The 21608-nt window shown below is 35.6% G+C and overlaps 1 protein-coding gene across 2 annotated transcripts in view; it reads left to right on the top strand.

The window, feature by feature from the left end:
* The window catches only part of MKLN1 (muskelin 1), a 323612-nt gene that overhangs the window by 260975 nt on the left and 41029 nt on the right, over positions 1 to 21608 (top strand). For both annotated transcript variants that reach the window (XM_032869094.1, XM_032869086.1), the window contains 3 exons: positions 906 to 1118; positions 8148 to 8369; positions 11151 to 11280. In XM_032869094.1, the coding sequence (XP_032724985.1) occupies positions 906 to 1118; positions 8148 to 8369; positions 11151 to 11280 (565 nt within the window). The remainder of the gene's footprint in view (positions 1 to 905; positions 1119 to 8147; positions 8370 to 11150; positions 11281 to 21608) is intronic.

Raw genomic sequence — 21608 nt, 5'->3', positions numbered from 1 at the left:
GTTTTGTTACTGTGGACAGATTACTTAGACTCTAAAATGGTAATATTTCCGTAAGGAGTTGTTATATGGATTGAATGAAATATACATACGCATACAGTGTAATAATATGGATAAAATTTAGGAGATACTTAACAAATACTCTCTTTTCCGCATTTCAGCTAATCAGATCCTGCCCAACTGAAGTTCTTTTTTTCCCTCATGAACTCTATTTTTAGTTTATGCTTAACTACAGTAATTTTTTTAAACTTTTATTCAGTCCAGGGATGTAAGTGATCTCAAATAATTAAATTTTGTTGATAATATAGTGTTCTTTATATTATTCCTTCATTGTGTTATTTATTTACTCAGGAGTGTCAGTTTTATGTTAAGTAAAGGGTAGACGAAAAAATCAAATTTGGTATTTTTATTCTGGCGCTGTCACTAGTTTACTAGCTTTCAGGAGGATACTTCCCCTCTTTGGGTTATATTTCCTCATCTTTAAAAGGAGATAATTGAACTAGAGATTTTTTTTAAGGTTCCTTCCAGTTATGAAATGCAGCAGGTCTATATATTTTTGGAGTATCTGTTTTGTGCTAGATTCTGATGAGAAATTCTAATGAGAAATATTTTTAAAAAACCAATTATGTCTGTAACTTGACTTGTACTGGAGAATCAAGCTCTGTGTACGAATGACTACAATGCAGTGGGTGCATAACAGAAGCCATGTAAGTGTTCTAAACAGAGTGCCATAAGGTACACAGTAGTTCCTCTCTTCTTTTCTGGTAGATTTTAAGCATTTCTGTGGTAAGATTTAAACCCTGTGTTGGACTTCTATTTCAAACCTTTTAATGAAACTCGGAAAAGGGATTTAATTTTATTTTCCTGTTATTCTTTGAATTTTTTTCTTCTTTCTTTGTTCTCCACAGAATGGTCCTAGTGCCAGATCATGTCATAAAATGTGCATTGACATTCAACGAAGGCAAATCTACACATTGGGGCGTTATTTGGATTCCTCCGTGAGGAACAGCAAATCTCTGAAAAGTGACTTCTATCGTTATGACATTGACACAAACACATGGATGTTACTCAGCGAGGACACTGCTGCTGATGGAGGGCCGAAATTGGTGTTTGATCATCAGGTTTGGTGCACAGATAAATATATGGTGGAATTAATTAGTGCTCAGTAACTCTTGTTCTTAGAGTCTATTTTACATGTTATGCTGCATTGTCTATTGGTAACTTCCTACAAATACCTAGTATAGACAATAAAAACAACTCTTATTTCAGTAGGTATAAAGTTAGCTTTAATTTTTTTTTCTCGTATTTAGTGCATTATAAAACACCAAGATCTTAGAACAACAAGCATTAATTTATAAAAATTTATAGAGAGTAGATGGAGAGTACATATTAGGAAAAACTATTTTTTGATAAATGGTCATAACTCAACAGTAACAGCTTACACTCTTAAAACTTTTTACTCTACATTCCTGGGAGAAATTTAAAATTACTCTATAATGAGTTTGAGAATTTGAAATCTAGAGCTTCCAATTTGAGTGAAATATTTTTACTTTTGTATATAATCATAAATTTGTTATATAAAGCAGATAGGAATGTGACATACACTAGGTGAAGTTAAGTTTGAACTGAACACCAAGAGAAATCACATAATGGTGCTATAGACAAGAAGACTACACATAGCAATTTATATGCCATTTTAATATTAATGCACATCTACTTCTCATCATCCCCATAGATGTCATTATCATTGTTACGAGTCTTTGAATGTTTAGTCCACATCAGTTTAGTATAGGTCAGTACACAAAACAGTAACCACTGAATTCTGCAGGCAGTTTTACTTGGCTCAGCCCATATCCAGAAGTTTTTTTTGTAGTATGGGGGAGAAAAAGACTTTTTTTTTTTTTTTAAAGGTTTTATTTATTTATTTGACAGACAAGTAGGCAGGCAGGCAGAGACACAGAGAGGAGGAAGCAGGTTCCCCGCTGAGCAGAGAGCCCGATGAGCAGAGAGCCCGATGCGATGTGGGGCTTGATCCCAGGACCCCGGGATCATGACCGGAGCCGAAGGCAGAGGCTTTAACCCACTGAGCCACCCAGGTGCCACCCAGGTGCCCAGGTGTCTTTAAAAAGACTTTAAAAAAAAAATCTGTAACACTGTATTGATGAACATAGCTTTCATTATCTAGTACTTGAGAAATGATAAGTGATAACTAAGATAATTACAGAATCTAGCTTGGGCCTAGGAATTAAAACACTGGTCTTTTTAAAAATTTATTGTTTCTTTGGAGATTTTTGTTAATTCTTTGCTTTTAAACTATACTACTGACATATTTACATTAACAAGTAGTTGTTATAGGAAAATGATAAGGAAAAGAGGATTGAGTTTTATGCCTATGAAGTGAGTGGTAGATGGAAAATCAAAAATACTAGTCTTCAAAGTATTCCTCACATTGAATTAGAACTCCTTCTGGCTCTCCGTAACTGAGCTTTCCACTTCCCTGCTGACATCCTCATTGTTGTTCATATGGCAAATAATAGCTTCAAAAAAATGTTAGGCTGGTTCTGATCTTTTAAAAAAAAAAACAAAAAACAAAAAAACAGAACATCAGCAGATAACACTGTTAGGGAAACCATTTATTTTCTTCCACCTGGTTACAAATTTCTTTTACAAAAGATGCTTATGTCTATATTTTTACAGATTGAAAAAAGAATACCTTAGGGGTAGCTTGAGTATAGCACATTTATTGTCCTTGTCTGTGACCTTTGTTTGTCTTGACTTTGATAAAATAGAATGTTCCTTGGAAGCTAGGTTCTGTTACATGATGCTTGATTTTCATCTGACTAGATGTAATAGAAGAACAGTGTGGATGAAGAAACCAGGATATCAACAATTAAAATAATCTTTATAAGCCCCCATTTTCTATTCTAGTTCATATAAATAAAGCTACTCCAAAAATTACTTAGTGTCATTCATGACACATTAAGACTTGACAGTTACCATTCATATTTGAGAAGAATGTTGAGAAAGCTAGAGGCATGAAGATGTGTTTAGAAGTTATTTTGCCATTTAAGATTTTAACATCCTAAAAAATTAAAGACTTTTAGATTTATTAAGATAGTTCTGAAGTTTTCCATGTTGCTTTGTATGATTTTCTGTGACAAGGAGAACCAAACAAAAAGATTAAAGAAAAAACACCCCCATAAGTCACATATTCAGTAAAACCAGAAACCAGAGAAACCCAGTAAAACCAGAAACCAGAGAAACCCACAATTCCCAATTCCTTTTAAGTTTACCCAGAAACAACTGAAATACCCAGAGCTAGTTTTGAAGCCCACACAGTGTAACAGGGCAGAACTCAAGGCATGAAATAGAAGCCCCCTAAACCAGATGAAGTTCATAGTTAGAGAAGACATGACTTCACAGAAATACCATATTTTGAAGAAGCCATTTAATTGAGTAGCAATAGGAGACATCCTTGAGCAAGAGCATCACCCTTGTATAGGAATCTTCTATTATCTGGTTCAGGGAGATTAAACTCACTTAAATACGAAAAACTAGAAAGTGATAAACACCAAATCTTTAGACAGGTACTCTAAAGAAGGAAAAAGAAAAAGAAAAGCAAACCTTTTCTTCATCCAGCAGCAGGTGAGAAATTATATTCCATTATTCTAACATGAATTAAATGGTTTAATGAAGCTTGAAAGCATAAATTCAAGAATGCAGATGAGATGGCCAAGTAACAGGTATAGGTGAAACTGGACCTGATAAAATCCAGGAATGGAACTAAAGAAAAACATACTACCACTTTGAGAAATGAAGGGTAATCTACAAGGAGTATAAAGAGTAGGTAATGGTCATGTAGCATGGAAATAAGAAGAGCAGATAAAGAGAACAGAAATAAAGATGTAGAAAGGATTAGCCAGAAAATTACAGCGAATACAGTCAGAAGAGAACCAACGTACACATAATTGGAGACATTAAAGAAGAAAACCAAAACAGTGGAGCAGAACAAATATTTATAAATAAAATCGAAGACTACTTATGTATCAAAAGGGCATGCTATTTAAAAAAGGGGGGGCATGCTATATTAAGGGAAAATTGACCAAGCGGGGATGTATAATAGTAATTAATACTGAACTTCAAAGATAAAAATGCATTCTTGGGCAACTAGGCAAAATTATCAAGTCACCTATAAAAGAAATAAAATGAGTCTGGTTTCAGATTCCTCTACAGCTACATTCAATGCTAAGAGAGACAATAGAGCAACATCTAGATGGTATTCAAGACAAGACAGTGTGAGCCAAGAGTTTATAACTACCTGAATTGTCCTTCAAGTAGAAACACTTTTTGAGGAAATTACTAGAAAATAGAATATAAGCTAGCCAAGAAGTGACTGGAGAAACTTCAGTCAAAGAATTGGAGATCTCAGCTCATTGACGTTCTCTCTCTTCTTACCCCATAGACTATGAAATGCAAAAGAATACATTAATAGTAATGTCGAAAACAAGAAAGAGTGTCCTTGGGGAGAATTCCTGTAAGGTAGACAGCAAATAGGTTCAGATCCAAACAGAAGAAACCAGAGTCCTTAAGATTGTAGCAACTAGAGTCAAAGTTTATTTTTTAAAAAAAGGTGGCTCAGTTGTTAAGCGGCTGCCTTTGGCTCAGGTCATGTTCTGGGTTCCAGCCCCATATCGGGCTCCCTACTCAGCAGAGAGCCTGCTGCTTCCCTCTCCAGCTGACCCTGCTTGTGTTCCCTCTCTCACTCGCTCTGTCATAAATAAATAAAATCTTTTAAAAATTTTTAAAAAATAGAGTCTCAACGTTTATGTAGCTGGGGCAAACAGGTGATCAGTTGGTGACTGGACAGCTGGGCATTCTCCAGTTTGAGCAGCACTTGACTGAGGTAATTGTTCACAGGTCAGGTGTTGAGTGTGGACACTGGAGCTGGATGGATAGGGCAATGCTCCCAAGAGCCACTGGAGAGCAGCTGTGGAGCCCTTGACAGCATCATATCTCATCTCTCCCTTCCAGTCCCTTGAAGCAGGCTGCTGTATATGAAGAGGCAGGTGAACAGGAATTCGAAGAGACAGAGGATTAGAACAACAGTCCCCCGCCCCCCCCCACAAAAAATCAAATATTTGAAAATAATGAATACCATGAGACAGGGGTAGTGAACTCAACAGATTAAGAATTAACAAAGAAAAACAGCTAGTTATATAGACTGAAGAAGCCTTTACGTTTAAGTGGTATTTTTAGAGCAATTCAAGAGGCTGTTTCATTCATGAAAAAGAAATATCTAGAAAAACTATAAGTTAAAGATTTGATAGCCAAACTAAAAGTTTCAGTCAATTGATTAAAAAGCTCTCATCTCTAAATATTACTAAATTAGTGAGCTGAAATTATGAGAGAAAAGTTAAGGAACAGAGAAAAGATCCTGAAGTTCTAATATCCATCTAATAGGAGTTCTAGAAAAAGAGAATGGATGCAAACTGAGAACAACATGCCTTAAGGTTAAAAAGGAAGAAGGGTCCCAGAACTGAAGACAGTTTTTAGAATTAAAGGAATGCCAGGGGCAGATTAGGATGAATGTTAAAGAATATCCTTACCTAGTTAGTTTCTTTTTTTTTTTTTTATTTAAATTCAGTTAACCAACTTAGAGTACATCATTAGTTTCAGATGTAGTGTTCAGTAGTTTATCAGTTGCCTGTAACACCCAGTGCTCAACACATCACATACCCTACTTAATGCCCATCACCCAATTACCCCATCCCCCAACCCACCTCCCCTCCAACAACCCTCAGTTTGTTTCCTATAGTAAAGAGTCTCTCATGGTTTTTCTCCCTCTCTGATGACTTCCCCTCCAGTTTTCCCTCCCTTAACCTATGATCCTCTGCGCTGTTTCTAGATACTTTCTTAATGAAATTTTAGAACCATGGATTAAGAAAAAATCCTGAAAGCCGCAGAGAGGAATCTGGTTACTGTAAGTAAGCAAGGGCCAGATTAATATGAATCATTTTTTTGGAGGTTGATGTGTTGAGCAACACTAGTTAGAAAGCTTCAGAGTTTGTGAGGAGAAAAATTGTTTTGAACCCAGCCTAATCCTAAACAGTCTGCATTCATGTGACAGAGCAAAATAAAGACTTTTGGATTTTAAAAAATTGGGGTGGGAAATAAGTGGCTATCCACTATTTGTTTGATTTTAGGAACTAAATATCTAACACAATAGAGTAGATGAGTGAGTGGTCTTCAAGATATGACTTAAATGATCTCTTGAAGTCTTCAAGAGAAAAGATGTTAATATTATCATATAGACTTTAATAAGTTACTAGCTTTTCAGAAATTTCTTTCAGAGATTAAAAATGAAAAGGAAATCCTAAACTGCTGAACAACATAAAGTTTCCTAGAGTGAGTAACACTTCTTGTTTGACAATTGACCCTCATTGAAACTGCTTATCTTATCCAGGGAAGAACCAAGATAAAGGAATAAAATTAATTATATCTGTTTTATGTCCTGTTTGTTCTAAGATATGGGAAAGAGTACATGAAAGTACTATAGTTTCTCACTCTTTTTTTGTGTTGGTTTGGTCTGGTATAATGGAAAAAGCTACCAAGATAAAAATGTTTATGCTTCACCACTAATAACAAATGAAAATAGCCACATCAAAATTAAAGTTAAATATCCCCAGACAGAAATAGAAACTCCTTTTGAAGTAGAACCACTGGAAATGGATATTAGCCAAAATTAGTATGAATTTGTAAATTAGTAAATATTTAAATAGGCTCCCATAATGTGGATCCCTCCATTTTCAGCATGATCCTGAGGTGTTTGGAGAGATCTGGGCCTTTGGTCCTTAGGACAGGGTAGAGTGACACAGGTTCAGTGAAACCTCAGACAGTGATGTAGTAGATGAATGGGGTCATACTGAGTTGTCTTCAGCAACTTATGGATCGCTTTTAATGATATGATCATTTAAGGTTAAAGAGTGGGAATACTTTCAACCATATTCACCAGGTTTTAACCTTGAGGAATAGTAGATTTTCATCTTAATTTATGGAAGGTTGTCAGAAACCTGGGAAATGGGAAGTTACTGGATCTTTTAGTGGTTAGGGGGAAATTAGGAGATGCTAGAATCTTTTCAGTATTAATTAAAAAGCCAACATTTACAATTATGAAAATAGCTTTTTCCTGAAAACAGTACAAAAATAGATAAATAGCACAATTTGATGGGAGGAGAAAATTGAACATACAATGGCTAGTATTTGTGCTTTAACCAAAAAATAAATGTTTTGTATATGCAGTTTATTCTTTAAATATCAATGCCACTTGTGTTCAACATCTAATTCCCAGCTAGGACTTACATATTCTTTGAAATGGAATTTGATTTTTACTGTCTTGTGACAGATGGCTTTTTTTATCAGAGATATTTTTATGAAAAGCCATGATCTCCCTGACTGGAAAGAATGAAAGAATCAAGTTTGGCATTTGAACATAAATTGTATAACATACCTCAAAGAAAATTAAATTTATAGTAGTATGTTAAAGAAGGCAGATTCATTACTAGAGAAGTCAGTCTGGAGACTGCTGCAAACATTTCTTTGTTTTACTGTATTATAACAACATAATTGGAAGAGCTTTGCGAAATAAATGCAGAAAGATAAATTTAGTTATATCACTTACTGACATAGCTGCCCTCTGATTAAAGGGTAGCAAGATTAATAGGATGGATGCTTGCCTAGAATAGAAAGAAGGGAGTTTTTCTAAGAAGGATGAGAAGGAGGAGGTAAATCATACTCTATTTACCCATAGAGTATGATTAGCATTCACTCTTTGGTATAAATCAGCACCTCATATGTTATTGATTGATTTGGCAAAAATAAAGTTTCAATAAAACATAAAGGTCTTTAACCCAGTGTATTTTGCTCTTCTGGGAAAAATGAAAACCCAAAAAAGTACGTAGAAGTGCATCCTGAATCTTTGCCAGGTGGTGAGCATAGTGTAGTAAGTGCACATGATAAACAGGGGCGGTATTTAGTGCTATTAAGACAAAGTTTAGTTTCTCAAGAATCTAAAACTGCATACATTGGTTTCATTTTAGCCCACATGACAGGAACAATCTGTAACTATTCAATCTGTTGCCTTGTTCTGATAGATGTGTATGGACTCAGAAAAACATATGATCTACACCTTTGGTGGTAGAATTTTGACATGTAATGGCAGCGTAGACGACAGCAGAGCCAGTGAACCACAGTTCAGTGGGTTGTTTGCTTTCAACTGTCAATGTCAAACTTGGAAACTTCTTCGAGAGGACTCCTGTAATGCTGGGCCTGAGGACATCCAGTCTCGGATAGGACACTGCATGCTATTCCACTCAGTAAGAATATTCTATACATTGTATTGTTATTTTGTTGTGTGTATTCTCAATAGGAAAAGAAGTAAAATTCACATCTTCAGAGAGCGATCAAAACTTTTCAAAAAATAAATGATTAGTGTTAGCAATGATAGACAAAGGTAAAACTTCCTCAGCAGTGAACTGGTTGCTAAGTATGAGACTCTTTCATTAACATAGTAATTCCTAAATAGTTATTACTCGAATACTAATCTAGACACTTTTATGACTAACTACTGCTTATCTACTGCAGGTACTGTAGCTGTTTCTCTTTCTTAAACCTTTCTACTTACTGGTTTCTCTTAGCAACTAGAAGACCAATTATTTTATTTTACTTTCTTCTCTGCCACTCTCCATTAAGTATGAAGAATTGAATTTATAGAATTAGAATTTAAATATATCAGCAAAACCAATATGGAGACTTTTTTTAAATGATTAAAATTTATTTATTTATTTATTTATTTATTTGTTTATTTTAATTTTTTATAAATGTATAATATATTTTTATCCCCAGGGGTACAGGTCTGTGAATCGCCAGGTTTACACACTTCACAGCACTCGCCATAGCACATACCCTCCCCAATGTCCATAACCTCACCCCCCTCTCCCGGCCCCCTCCCCCCAGCAACCCTCAGTTTGTTTTGTGAGATTAAGAGTCACTTATGGTTTGTCTCCCTTGGAGACATTTTTTTAACCTCTTCAGATGTTATAGTGAAAAGTTGGGCTTCTTTCTGTTAACATAACCTTAAAAACATATTGTGGACTATTTTAAACATCTATCAAAATAGAAGAATGTAATAAATTCCTGTGTACTTTATCTGTTTCAGCAGTTATCAGTATACCACTGTTCACTTTCCATATATCTATTCCACTTAAATTTCATTTCTTCAGTGTTTTTCCAGTTTTCAAGTTTATTCTGAAATTTTATTTTGTTGGGCAAATCCCAGAGTGTCATTACACCTATAAATACTGTGGTATATCACTAACAGTTAAGGATTTTTTAATAAACGTAATAATGATACCACTGTAATATTCACCCAGAGCATCAACAACATAGTTGGTTTATTCGAGTCAGACTCTAAAACGGGTCTGTGTATTATATTTGGTTGTTATGTCTCTTAAATTTCTTTTAAGTGTGATAGTACTTCCTGCTCCTATTTTTTACACCCTCGTATTCCATTTATTTACTTGTTAAAGAGACTGAATCATATGTACTCTCGAATTTGCCATATTCTTTATTTGGCTAATTTTATCCTTGTGGCATTGTGATCATTTAGTCTCCATATTTCCTGTAAGCTGGCAGTTAGATCCAGAGGCTTGATTTTAGATTTTCTCTCTTTTTTTGGAAGGGTGGGAAATACAAAAGGAGAAGTGCAAGAATACTTCATCAGAGATGATCTGATTGCAAAATATCAAGAGACATTTAATGTGTAGTTATCATACTTTTGGTGATTTGAAAATTATTTTATGGGTTTGGGTGTTATCAGCCTGATTGATCAGTAGTAAAGGTTCTTGTCCACATTTTACCAAATGGCTTTTGCAGTCGTTGATAATCATTGTGTAGGGTTTGTAAAACAGTGATTTTTCTAATTATGTTATTTATTCTGTATTTATTAACTGATTCTGTTATTAAAAACATATCCTCATTAACTATTTGGCTACCCTGATATGCATACCACGCAGGATAGGTAATATAAATGTTTGTTTTTTTTCTGTATTACTTTTCATATTAATGAGTTGAAGCTCCAAAATTAACCAGTATATTTTTTAAGCATTATAATGAACTTGTAGACTTTTATATATATTTGATGTTTTTAATCCAGTGTGTCATTATTCTTTTTGATGCCCAAATTTTTCTGTCAAGTAGATGTGCCCCCTTCTCAGTATACTCTGCATAAAGCTATATACACACATATGTATATTATATAAATACATGTATCTTTTTTAGTAAGAAAAATTAAATCATTAGTTCATACTGACATCCGATTCAAATTAAGAATTATTGAGTTTTTAAATATAATATCCTTTTGATTTTGTATTTATGTATCTTTTAAGGTTAAAATCCTACTTCCTAATGACAGTATTATATTACTCCTTATGTCTTTCTATAATACTTACAGAATCACAGAACTAAGAAAAATTACTGAATGTTTCAGGTTGCTTTTGTACTATTTTTCTGTTTAGGATATAGCTAGGGATGGGTGGTCAAAAAATATTAATTAAATTACTAGAAATACTATTTTGTGAGCATGTCTCTTTGTGGTCATATTTTTATAGATATGTTTATTAGAGATAGGTTTATTTCGTTGTTTTTCGAATTTCAGGGATTGCTTTTTTTCTTTTGCATTAATTAAGTAAAAGCAATATGCATAGTTCCAAAGGCAAAACCGAAAGTTAGTGTACTTTTGGAAAGATCCTGGTTCCTATCTATCTTCCTTGCTCTGTTCCTTCCCGTAAAGGTCTTTAATAAGCTTCTTTCAGAAAGAAACAAACATACACACATTCCTTTTTTTCCTTTCTTATGTGAAGGCAGTGCCCTGAATTCATTATTTTATACCTTGCTTTTTTACTTTGATAAGGTATCCTAGAGATCACCTCTTAGTACATAAGAGTGTCATTCCTCTTTATACCAGCATAGTACTCCATTGCATGGGATTTGTCATAAAATTGCTTTTATAGAGGTTGAAATTTTAGAAGGATGATTTTTGAATTCTTCATGGAAGTGATTACTTTCTCCCTTCTTTGCCCTTTTTCCTTATTTTTCAGAAAAATCGTTGCCTATATGTATTTGGTGGCCAGCGATCGAAGACCTATTTGAATGATTTCTTTAGTTACGATGTGGACTCTGATCATGTAGACATAATATCAGATGGCACCAAGAAAGACTCTGGAATGGGTAAAGACATTTAGTGATTCTTCTCTCCTGTCTTAACTACTTTAAGTAGACGAGTATATATAGTCCATTTTCTTTTCTTTGTAACCATTCTTCATCCTTTCCCCATGTCTTTAATTGAAGTAATTCTGAGTAAGAGGAAGAAAAATCTACCAACTGTATTATCCAGTTTTATGTATTTAAAACATACAAGTTATTACATTATTTGAGCAGAAAGACTATATGTAAATTTCCAAAGGCATTATTTATGTGTGTGCTTGCTTGGTGGGGGGCTTTGCAAGAATTAATATCTTAAAAACTGTCTTATTCTATGTTTGCTGTTCCTTTCCACTTTATGCTTTCATTGTAGTGACTTATATATTAGGCACTAACATGGTAGAGTATGTCTTTGTTCTAAGAGAGGACTTCATGTAACTGCTAACGACTTTTAAGTTTGCAAGCTCAGCATCCAAGTTATTTTTCTCGGAATAGGGTGACTGGTTTGCGCGAGTTGGTCTCAGTGTTATGGATATTGCCCTGGCATAGTTATTAGTAGTACCCCTGATTCACTCTCAAGTATCTTATTTTAGATAATAATTTACATAGTTACCCTGCATCGTAGTCACTTTGCCTGTGATTATAATACCTAGATGAATGGTATTTGTTTAAGATGCAGTCGTTTAAAATGCCTAATTTGAGAAATTAGATCAGTTTGCTTTTTCTTTTAGGAACTATAAAAATGGATCTTTTTATTAAAATAGTTCATATTTATGAGAAAAAAAACTTTAAAAAACATTTTAACAGAAGATAGTATCGTAATTAAAAAGTGCACATGAAGGGACCCTCCGGACACTTCTCCCATACTTCCTACTAGGCAAAGGCTAGAGCTTTATTTTCTGGGGGAAATAAGTACAGAGGTGTTTTTTCTACCATGCTTAAACTACTTCCCAGAATTTAAAAAAAAAAAAAAGTGGCAAAGAGTGATAGTAACAAAGACTCAGTACAACAATTCACTCTGGGTAAGCTTTAATGACTATCATTTGAAGATTTTTAAAAATGAGTTATTATTATATAGTAATTTGCAAAATTGATCAATATAATGCTTTGTTCATGGTCATGGCTAGCTTTAGCACCAGTAAAGTGTGATAATTTGATTATCAAAGTAATAATATGCTCATTGTAAAGCATTTGGAAAATATAGAAAGATGTAAAAAAGAAATTATCAGGGCGCCTGGGTGGTTCAGTGGGTTAAAGCCTCTGTCTTCGGCTCAGGTCATGATCCCAGGGTCCTGGGATCGAGCCCCGCATCGGGCTCTCTGCTCGGCAGGGAGCCTGCTTCACTCTCTGTCTCTGCCTGCCTCTCTGCCCACTTGTATCTCTGTCAAATAAATAAATAAAATCTTAAAAAAAAAAAAAAGAGAAATTATCAAACCATCCAGATGTATCTATTATCATTTTGATGTATTTCCCTCTAGTTTTTAAAATTTATTTATTGTAGGGGCACCTGAGTGGCTCAGTGGGTTGAGTATGCAACTCTTGATTTCAACTCAAATCATGATTCTCAGGGTCATGGGATCAAGCCCCACATCAGGCTCCACACTGGCCGTGGAGCCTCTTTGGGATTCTCTCTCTACCTCTGCTCCTCCCCCATGATTCTCTCAAAAAAATTTTTTATTGTATAAAATTTAACACAATTTTATCTTCTGTTTTTAAATACACTTAAATTGTGGTAATTTTTTTCACCATTATAGTTTTACTACCATGGAGTACAGGTATTAGGAGAAGTGACAGAAGTGATTCATTTCCTATTACTGCTATAGTCAACTCTTATAAAATCAGAATCACCAATTTTGCTATGTGTTCTTTAATTTTTAATTGATTTATGGTGAATTATTCCATGCAAACAAGTTCATTCATTAACTTAGTAATATTTGTCAGACATCTGCTAGCACCTAAGCTTGACCCTCTCCCTTCCTCTCTCCCAACATATTTCAGTACCATCTATGTGCCATGTATGTTTGAAGTGCTTGAGAGATAGCTAGCTGTAGGCCTGGAATAAAATCCGTCCTCTCAGAGGACTCACATGCTGGTGGGGAGACTTGCAGTGGCCATTAAGTACTGTAAAGAAAAAACATTGGCTGCCATGAGAATAAGTCACACGGGAGGTCCCTTATAGATAGAGCAGGTTGGAAAGCCATCTCTGCAGGGATGATCATCTTCAAGATTTCAGATGAGAAGTAGAGAACTAAGAAGACCCATGTTAAGTGAGAGAAGAGCAAGTATAAAAGTCCCAAAGCAGGAAAGAACATAGTGTGTTCCAGAAGGAGTTGAGGGTGGGTAAGTTGGTATAAAATGAGGGTAGAAAAATGGTTAAAACTCTTGATTGTTCAGTGCCTTGTACAAATGCAAGAAGTTTGGACTTTTTTTTCCTAAATAAAATTGTAGTTATTAAAAGGTGTAATGCCAGAGGCTTGATCTGATTAATTGAAATTTTGAAAATTTCACTCTTTTGCCTACATACACATTTTCCAAGTGCTTGATTTTGACATTATGCCTACAAGTTACAGTGTCCAGAGGCTGTATGGTGCTTTAATTGAGGTTTTTTATGCCAGAGTTGAATGTCTGGTTAGACTGCATACTTGGAACGTTTTCCTGCCTAAAACTGTTGTGGTTTTACTTGGAATTGTGGAACCTCAGTGGTTCTGTTGGCACAGTAGAGTGAAACTAAAATCACTTTCATTTTTCTGTCTTTTTCCCCCTCCATCTCCCTCCATCCTTTCTTCTCTTCTTCTTCCTCCTTCTTGCCCTCCCTCCCTCTCCTCCTTTCCCTCTTTCTTTCTTCCTTCCTATTCATCTCTTCTTTTCTACCCCCCACCCATGTACCATTGTCTGTCTCTTTGTCTGTCTCCCCTGGGCCCCAGAGGTTTCTGATACCTGTGTGGACACAGTTGAGAACCACTCTTTCAGCTCCAGAGCCTATCTCAGTCCTTAGTCAAGTAACCTTGATCAAGTTAACTTAATTTCTCAGTCTTAGCTTGTGTGTCTGTAAGTGACCAGAATTATATTGTGTCCCTGCTTGTGGCTATTCTAAGAATAGAGATGGATTGACCCTCTGGCTTTGCCTAGTGTTACTTAGTTTTCCCACGAGTATGCTAACGCTATCTGCAAGTTCACTGATCTAGTTAGTAATTAAGTAATGCCAGTTTTACCTCCATCTTCTATTTCCATCGCAATTTCACTAGTTTGAGCTATCAGCACCTATCTGGCCTTTGTTCCTAATCTTCTTCCTTTTCTTTATTTGTTTGTTGAGAGAGAGCACAAGTAAGTGCGAGTGACCAGGGAGGGGGAGAGGAAAAGAAAGAGGATCTCAAGCAGGCTCCATGCTCAGTGCAGAGCCTGACGTTGAGCTTGATCTCATGACTCTTGAGATCATGACCTGAGCTGAAATCAAGAGTCAGACGCTTAACTGACTAAACTACCCAGGCATCCGTATTTGTTTTTAAAAGATTTTCTTTTTTTTTTTAAGTGGTCTCTGCATCCAGCTTGGGACTTAAACTCACAACCCTGAGATCAAGAGCCACGAGGTCCACTCACTCAGCCAGTCGGGTGCTCTCAAAACATATCTTGTTTACTCTGAAAAATGACTGAAAATAATAGTCATTTTTTTTCCCAAAGGCTTTTCAAATTCTTATGTTTACAGTTGTCATTTTGTGCTGAGAATACAGTTAGTAAATATTTACTTGATTATGCTTGGCTATAATAATTGGTCGTCTTGGGATGCCTGGGTGGCTCAGTTGGTTAAGCAGCTGCCTTCAGCTCAGGTCATGATCCCAGCGTCCTGGGATCGAGTCCCACATCGGGCTCCTTGCTCGGGCAGGGAGCCTGCTTCTCCCTCTGCCTCTGCCTGCCATTCTGTCTGCCTGTGCTCGCTCTCTCTCCCTCTCTCACTTTGACAAATAAATGAATAAAATCTTAAAAAAAATAAAAATAATTGGTCGTCTTCTTCTTGTGTATGCCACCTGTCCCCCCATCTCATTCTCTGTACTGCAAGCAGAATAGAGCAGATTTGTGTTACCAGTGAAGTGCAAAAATGTTTGCTTGGATATTTATTCAACAGATACTTTTTGGTCACCTACTATGTTCCAGATAATAAGCTAAGTGCTAGAGATACAATTGTGAATAAGGGCTCTATCTTCTAGAGCTTACAGTTGTGCATGGGGAAAACAAAGAAGTAGATTAACAACCTTACTTTTGGATTAGTGCTAATAAGATAAGATAGTAATTTTAAAAATATAAACTCTAGGCACCTGGGTGGCACAGTCAGTTAAGCCTCTGACTCTTGGTTTCTGTTCAGGTCATGATCTTAAGTGTTGTGGGATCAAGCACCATGTCTGACTCTGCACTCAGTGCAGAGTATGCTTAATTTTCTCTCTCCCTCTTTATCTCTGCTCCCCTACTCACAGCTTTCCCTCTCTCTTTCTCTCGAGTAAATAAATATTTTTTAAAATAATAAAATAGGGGCACCTGGGTGGCTCAGTGGATTAAGCTGCTGCCTTTGGCTCAGGTCATGATCTCAGGGTACAGGGATTGAACCCCACATCGGGCTCTCTGCTCAGTGGGGAGCCTGTTCCCCCCACCCCGCTTCTTGCCTCTGCCTACTTGTGATCTCTGTCTGTCAAATGAATAAATAAAATCTTTAAAAATAAAAAAATATATAAAATGTAAACATTATAGGCCTTCTTCCTTGATTAAAATTTTTCTGTTGTGTCCCTTTGCCCTGTAGATTAAATCTAAACTCCCTGACTCCTAGTTTCCTTTATGATACGCCCCACCTTAATTAGCTTTCCAGCCCCATCTTTAGTATCCAACCTCACCTTGCCACCAGTTCTTTGTTTCATGACCACTGAATATTAATTCTTTATGGATACACTTTTTCTTGCCTTTGCGTTTTTGTCCATGCTGTTCTCCCTACCTGAATCACTCTTCTGTCTGACCTCAAAGTGTAACTAACTTTTGTACATCTTTTCAGATCTTAGTTTACAGGTCATTGTCTCCTGAAATTCTCTAACTCCTCAAGCCCAGATTAGTAGTTAAAGCATATGGTTCTAATCTTCATTGGTAATACAATTCTAGATACTCATCTAGTATAATCTTGACTCTGCTTTTCAAAATCTTTGAAAAGCTTACCTGAAATACAGGATTTCTTAAAGAACACTCAGTCTTTTCAATACTCTAGATCTCCTAAAAAATCTTTCACTGAATTAAGTTAGACCAAACCAAAAACCTCATGTCAGAACTGTGGTATATTCAATTGTCCTCCCATGGGATTACTTTCACCTGATTTTTGAAAGTCCATTTAACTTTATTTTATCTTACTATGTTATTATTTATAAGCCATGAAAAGCCCTTCTAAGGACAAGGGAAAATACTATTTAAATTCCCACATTATTAAATATTAGAAAATACCAATTTTGGGGACACCTGGATGGCTCAATAGGTTGGGCTGTGACCCTTGATCTCAGCCCGGGTCATGATCTCAGGGTGGTGGGATCGAGCTGCGGATCTGGCTCCATGCTCAGCATCCCTTTCCTTCTGCTCCTCCCACTCACACGTGCATGCTCTCTTTCTCTCTCTCTTTGAAATAAATAAAATCTTATAAAAAAGAAAATAGCAATTTTATTCATTACATGGATGCTCTGTAGCTTATTTAAACATTCTGTTTATTAACTGTTCTTCTAAAGCTTTTCTACTACAGTTAATTACTGTAATTTGAGATGGACTTAACATATAATTACTGTTTATCTGTGATTCAGTAATGTGGGTTATTTGATTAAAACTGCATTTATGATGGGAGTTTCAAATGCATTGTTTGAAATCATAGAAGAAATTTGAATTATTAAGATCATCAATTGGAAATGGCATATCTGGGGCGCCTGGGTGGCTCAGTGGGTTGAGTGCCTTCGGCTGAGGTCATGATCTCCGGGTCCTGGAATCGAGCCCCCAAGCTGGGCTCCCTGCTCATTCTCTTTCTCTCTCTCTCTCAAATAAATAAAATCTTTAAAAAGAAAGAAAGAAATGGCATATCTAATTGTAAAATTGCTGCTGCTTTTTATAATTTTTTATTGTGTTAGATAGTATAACATCTTAAATGGTTGCTCTTTACAATTATTTAAATGTATTATCTTAGATTTAACATCTCAAGATCTGAAGAAACTTCAACTCTTACTTTTTAACTAGAGTGTAACAATGTTATGCTCCCCTCAGAAAGAAATTACAATTTAAATCAGTGGATTGGCAGCTGCTTAGAAAGAAGGGATTTATTAGTATTGTGTCTAACACATACATAATTACATCAAAATTCAGCACATCTAAAATTTGGGTTTATTTCTGAATAACTTTTGGCAAGCACAGGGGGTTTAGCAGACTCCCCATATGTAAGCTCTGTATTTAACACTAATTGAAAATTATGTTTAGAAGATAGTCTGTCACACCACCAGAGCTTTATAGTTTGCTATAGAAACTCCGTTTATTGTAATAGGATTACTTTCTCATATGTGTATTATTCAAGGTAGCAAACATATATGAGTCTTCACCATTGGGCAGATGCTAAGTCAAACATTGGTGATGCAGAGCTCTTACAGCCTAGTTCCTGTTCTGTAGTAGTTACGTGTTTACTTGTTTTGTTACTTAACATCTGTTGACTGTATTTTCCCACATCTGTCACTGTTTATTCCATTCTGTTCTAACCATAGTGGCAGATTGGTATAATTGAAAGAATAGTGAATTGAGAATCAGAAGACTTGGTCTCTCTTCATCTGGATCTGCCACTCATCCCTCTGCAACTTTGGCAAAATTGTATACATAACTTTTCTGAGCCTGATTATTCATCTGAAAATGAGGTTGGACCAGTTGATCTTAAGGCCTCATGTAGCTCCAAAATTTTGACAGTTAAATTTCATTCCCTTCTGCTATCAGGCTGTGAAAGTAACATGAGGGCTATGTTAGTAATGTCTGCAAGTCCTAATTTATCTATAAACATTTTCATGAAAACCTTAAAAGCAAAGTCTTAAAAGATTTTTAGTTCAACTAACGGAATTGGTCAAACATTGACATTATTGACATTGTTTTTTAATAAATAAGTGTGTGTGTTTGTATGTATGTAATTATATAGAATAAGTCCTTGTGAATTGGACCCTTTTAGACTTCTGACAATTAACTAAATCAGGCCAATTCAGCAATATAGAGAAGATTCTGAAGCTAATGATTTGCTGTCATTAACATAGATTAGTTACTAAGCTAGGAAATGGTAGTGTTTATTTTCCGTGTAACTGGGCTTCATTGCTTTCCAGTTAGCATCTATATCTGTTGTGCCATTATTCTGATAAAATTGTATTCTGTAATTTTTTTCCCTCTCATCATTATTGTTAATACTAATTTTACATAATTTTCCCCCTTCTACTCTCCCAGGGGTGTTTTTGCTTAGTTACAAGCTTGTATAAGTGTTGTGTATTTTTAATATAAAATTTAGGTCATTTGATAGTAAATATGAATTAAAGTTCACCAGCAAAAACAAACATGCAACAACAGTAAGACAGTTTTGAAAATGAAAAGTAATGTAGTATTAACACTACCAGATATTTATAAAGGTACAGTTTTGTACAGATTAATGGAATGGAACAGAACAGATAGTATAAAAGGATGTAATGCTTAGAGCTGGTACTGGCAACTTTCTTTCTCTCTTTTTTTTTTAAAGATTTTATTCATTTATTTGACAGAGATCACAAGTAGGCAGGCAGAGAGAGAGGAGGAAGCCGACTCCCTGCTGAGCAGAGAGGCCGACTCCCTGCTGAGCAGAGAGGCCGACGCAGGGCTCGATCCCAGGACCCTGGGATGGGATCATGACCTGAGCCGAAGGCAGAGGCTTTAACCCACTGAGCCACCCAGGCACCCCATGGCAACTTTCAAAAAGAAAACAAGGCCAAGAGAATTGTAGGGATGTTTACCTAGCACCATGATTTGGTTAAATTTCTGAAACAATCCTGGAGCTGCCCACTTGAAAAATTTTGATACATGAGCTCATTAATCAACTGTTATTCAGGTTTTCTGTTACTTGAAGCTGAAAATACCCTAACAAATAGAGAAATTTTAGAAAGTTGTTTTTATTAAACTTATATTTCTGTGACAGTTCTGAAATTGTATTTTTTTTCCTGTGTCTTAACTAAAGTAACTAATAATATGTGCATTGGATTATGAAGCAAAAATAGAGTTGAGATTAGTTCATGAATTAATGCAATGATGTATCTTCCTCAGGAACTGAAATAACTTCAAAAATATCTCTGTTGTCTTTTTAGCCTCCCTGTAGGCTTTCCTTATGTTACAAATTCTGGCAATCTTCCAGAATTTGGGTCAACCAAAGAAGAGGAAAAGAAAAATGTGATTTAGACTGTCAGATAAAATCATTTTTTAGCTGCCCTATTTCAAGTTTTAAAAATGTTAAAGAGGGGTGCCTGGGTGGCTCAGTGGTTAAGCCTCTGCCTTCGGCTCAGGTCATGATCTCCGGGTCCTGGGATCGAGCCTCACATTGGGCTCTCAGCTTGCTGGGGAGCCTGCTTTCCCCTCTCTCTCTGCCTGCCTCTATGCCTACTTGTGATCTCTCTGTCAAATAAAGTCTTTTAAAAAAATAAAAATTTAAAAAATTTAAAAAATAAAAATGTTAAAGAAAAAATAGGAGAGTTGAAGAATGATCATTGTAATTTCCTGGAAAAACTAAAAACAAGTTGGGTGTAATAGTTGTGTTGTTCTTATCTTCTGTTTCCTCAGACAAGTGTTCTTTCAAAATGTATTCGTGATTAACAAATGATCTTGTTTACTGATCTGTTTAATTTTTCTTTGTGAGTCAGTTTATAAAGACTAGTAAAGATTTATGCCATTCAATTGAGCTTTTTGCCAGTTGAATCTAAAAGCTTTTAAAATATTATATGTTACAACTCTCCTATTCTTTTCCCCTCACCACACAACAACCCATTAGAAACCATTAAATTTGTAAAAATAGCCTTTTTTTCTTCTTGGGAAGAAAATTAATACAGAAGACTGTTAATAGTTATATTAGAATGAAAACTTCTTCCTTGGTTTTGACCTTTAGAACTTTTTAGTTAGGTTTTCTTTTTTTTTTTTTTAAGATTTTATTTATTTATTTGACAGAGATCTCAAGTAGGCAGAGAGGCAGGCAGAGAGAGAGGAAGGGAAGCAGGCTCCCTGCCAAGCAGAGAGCCCGATGTGGGGCTCGATCCCAGGACTCTGGGATCATGACCTGAGCCGAAGGCAGAGGCTTTAACCCACTGAGCCACCCAGGCGCCCCAGAACTTTATAGTTTTTGATAATACCATTTTTGTTCAACCAGTTTTCAATAAAATTACTACAGAAGTAATGCAGTGTGCATAATTCATAAAGCAGAATTCAAACAATATAGAATGAAAATTATTTCTGCCAGAGTTGCAAACTAACATAGTTCCCTTCCTAAGGGAACTTATTTATAAGGAAAAATTTTGACTCTTCCCAGACCCAAACCCCAGAAATAAGCCCTAGAAAAATAAAATGAGAGGCAACTGGCTTCCAGAAACTCTTTTAAATGAGATAGAATGTTGTCTGTCCCCTGAATTACCTTGAGTTAATTCTTGTTCCTTCACTATAGAAACATGCTTGTACAACTAGTGCAGAATCCAAAGAACAACATTATGGCAGTGCATAAACCCTACTTGTGTTAAGAATTGGTGAAAATTGATGTGGCCTGACAATCGACTCTCAGTAATCCATTTCTCTTTCATTCTTCAAGTCCAGGAAAATTGCCTTCTACTTACCCCAAAGAGTCTAAAGCCGTGAAACCCTTACATAGGGGGATGATAGTAAGTAGAGTAACTGGTTCTTTGTGAACAGACTTCACTACTTAATGGCTCTTCCCCTCCATTTTCCTTAAATTCACTGGTGCTGATGCTACTTAAGGCCTGACCTTTGGTACCTCCTGATAGATCTTAAAAAAAAGAATAGCTGGTATGTTAAAAATACTACCTCACAGAGATATAACTAGACAGCTGAGGACTACAGATGTCGCAAAAGAAATCAATAAACTGACAACATATATGATCTAAAGCAGAATTATTACAATTGTTGAACCAGGAGTTCAAAACAAGCATAATTAATATAAAGATATAAAGGGACGTACTAGTAATATGAAATAAAATCTAAAAATTGTAAAAACAGAACCAAATGGAAATACTAGATACGAAAAATACATTTGAAATGAAGACTGTGACAAATATAAATAGAATGTCTGTGAATGAATTAATTAGTTGAAA

Source organism: Lontra canadensis, unplaced genomic scaffold (genome assembly GCF_010015895.1).
Source record: "Lontra canadensis isolate GAN:19392208 unplaced genomic scaffold, GSC_riverotter_1.0 scaffold2, whole genome shotgun sequence".
In the NCBI taxonomy this organism is placed as follows: Eukaryota; Metazoa; Chordata; class Mammalia; order Carnivora; family Mustelidae; genus Lontra; species Lontra canadensis.
This window is presented reverse-complemented; position numbering and strand designations above follow the sequence as displayed.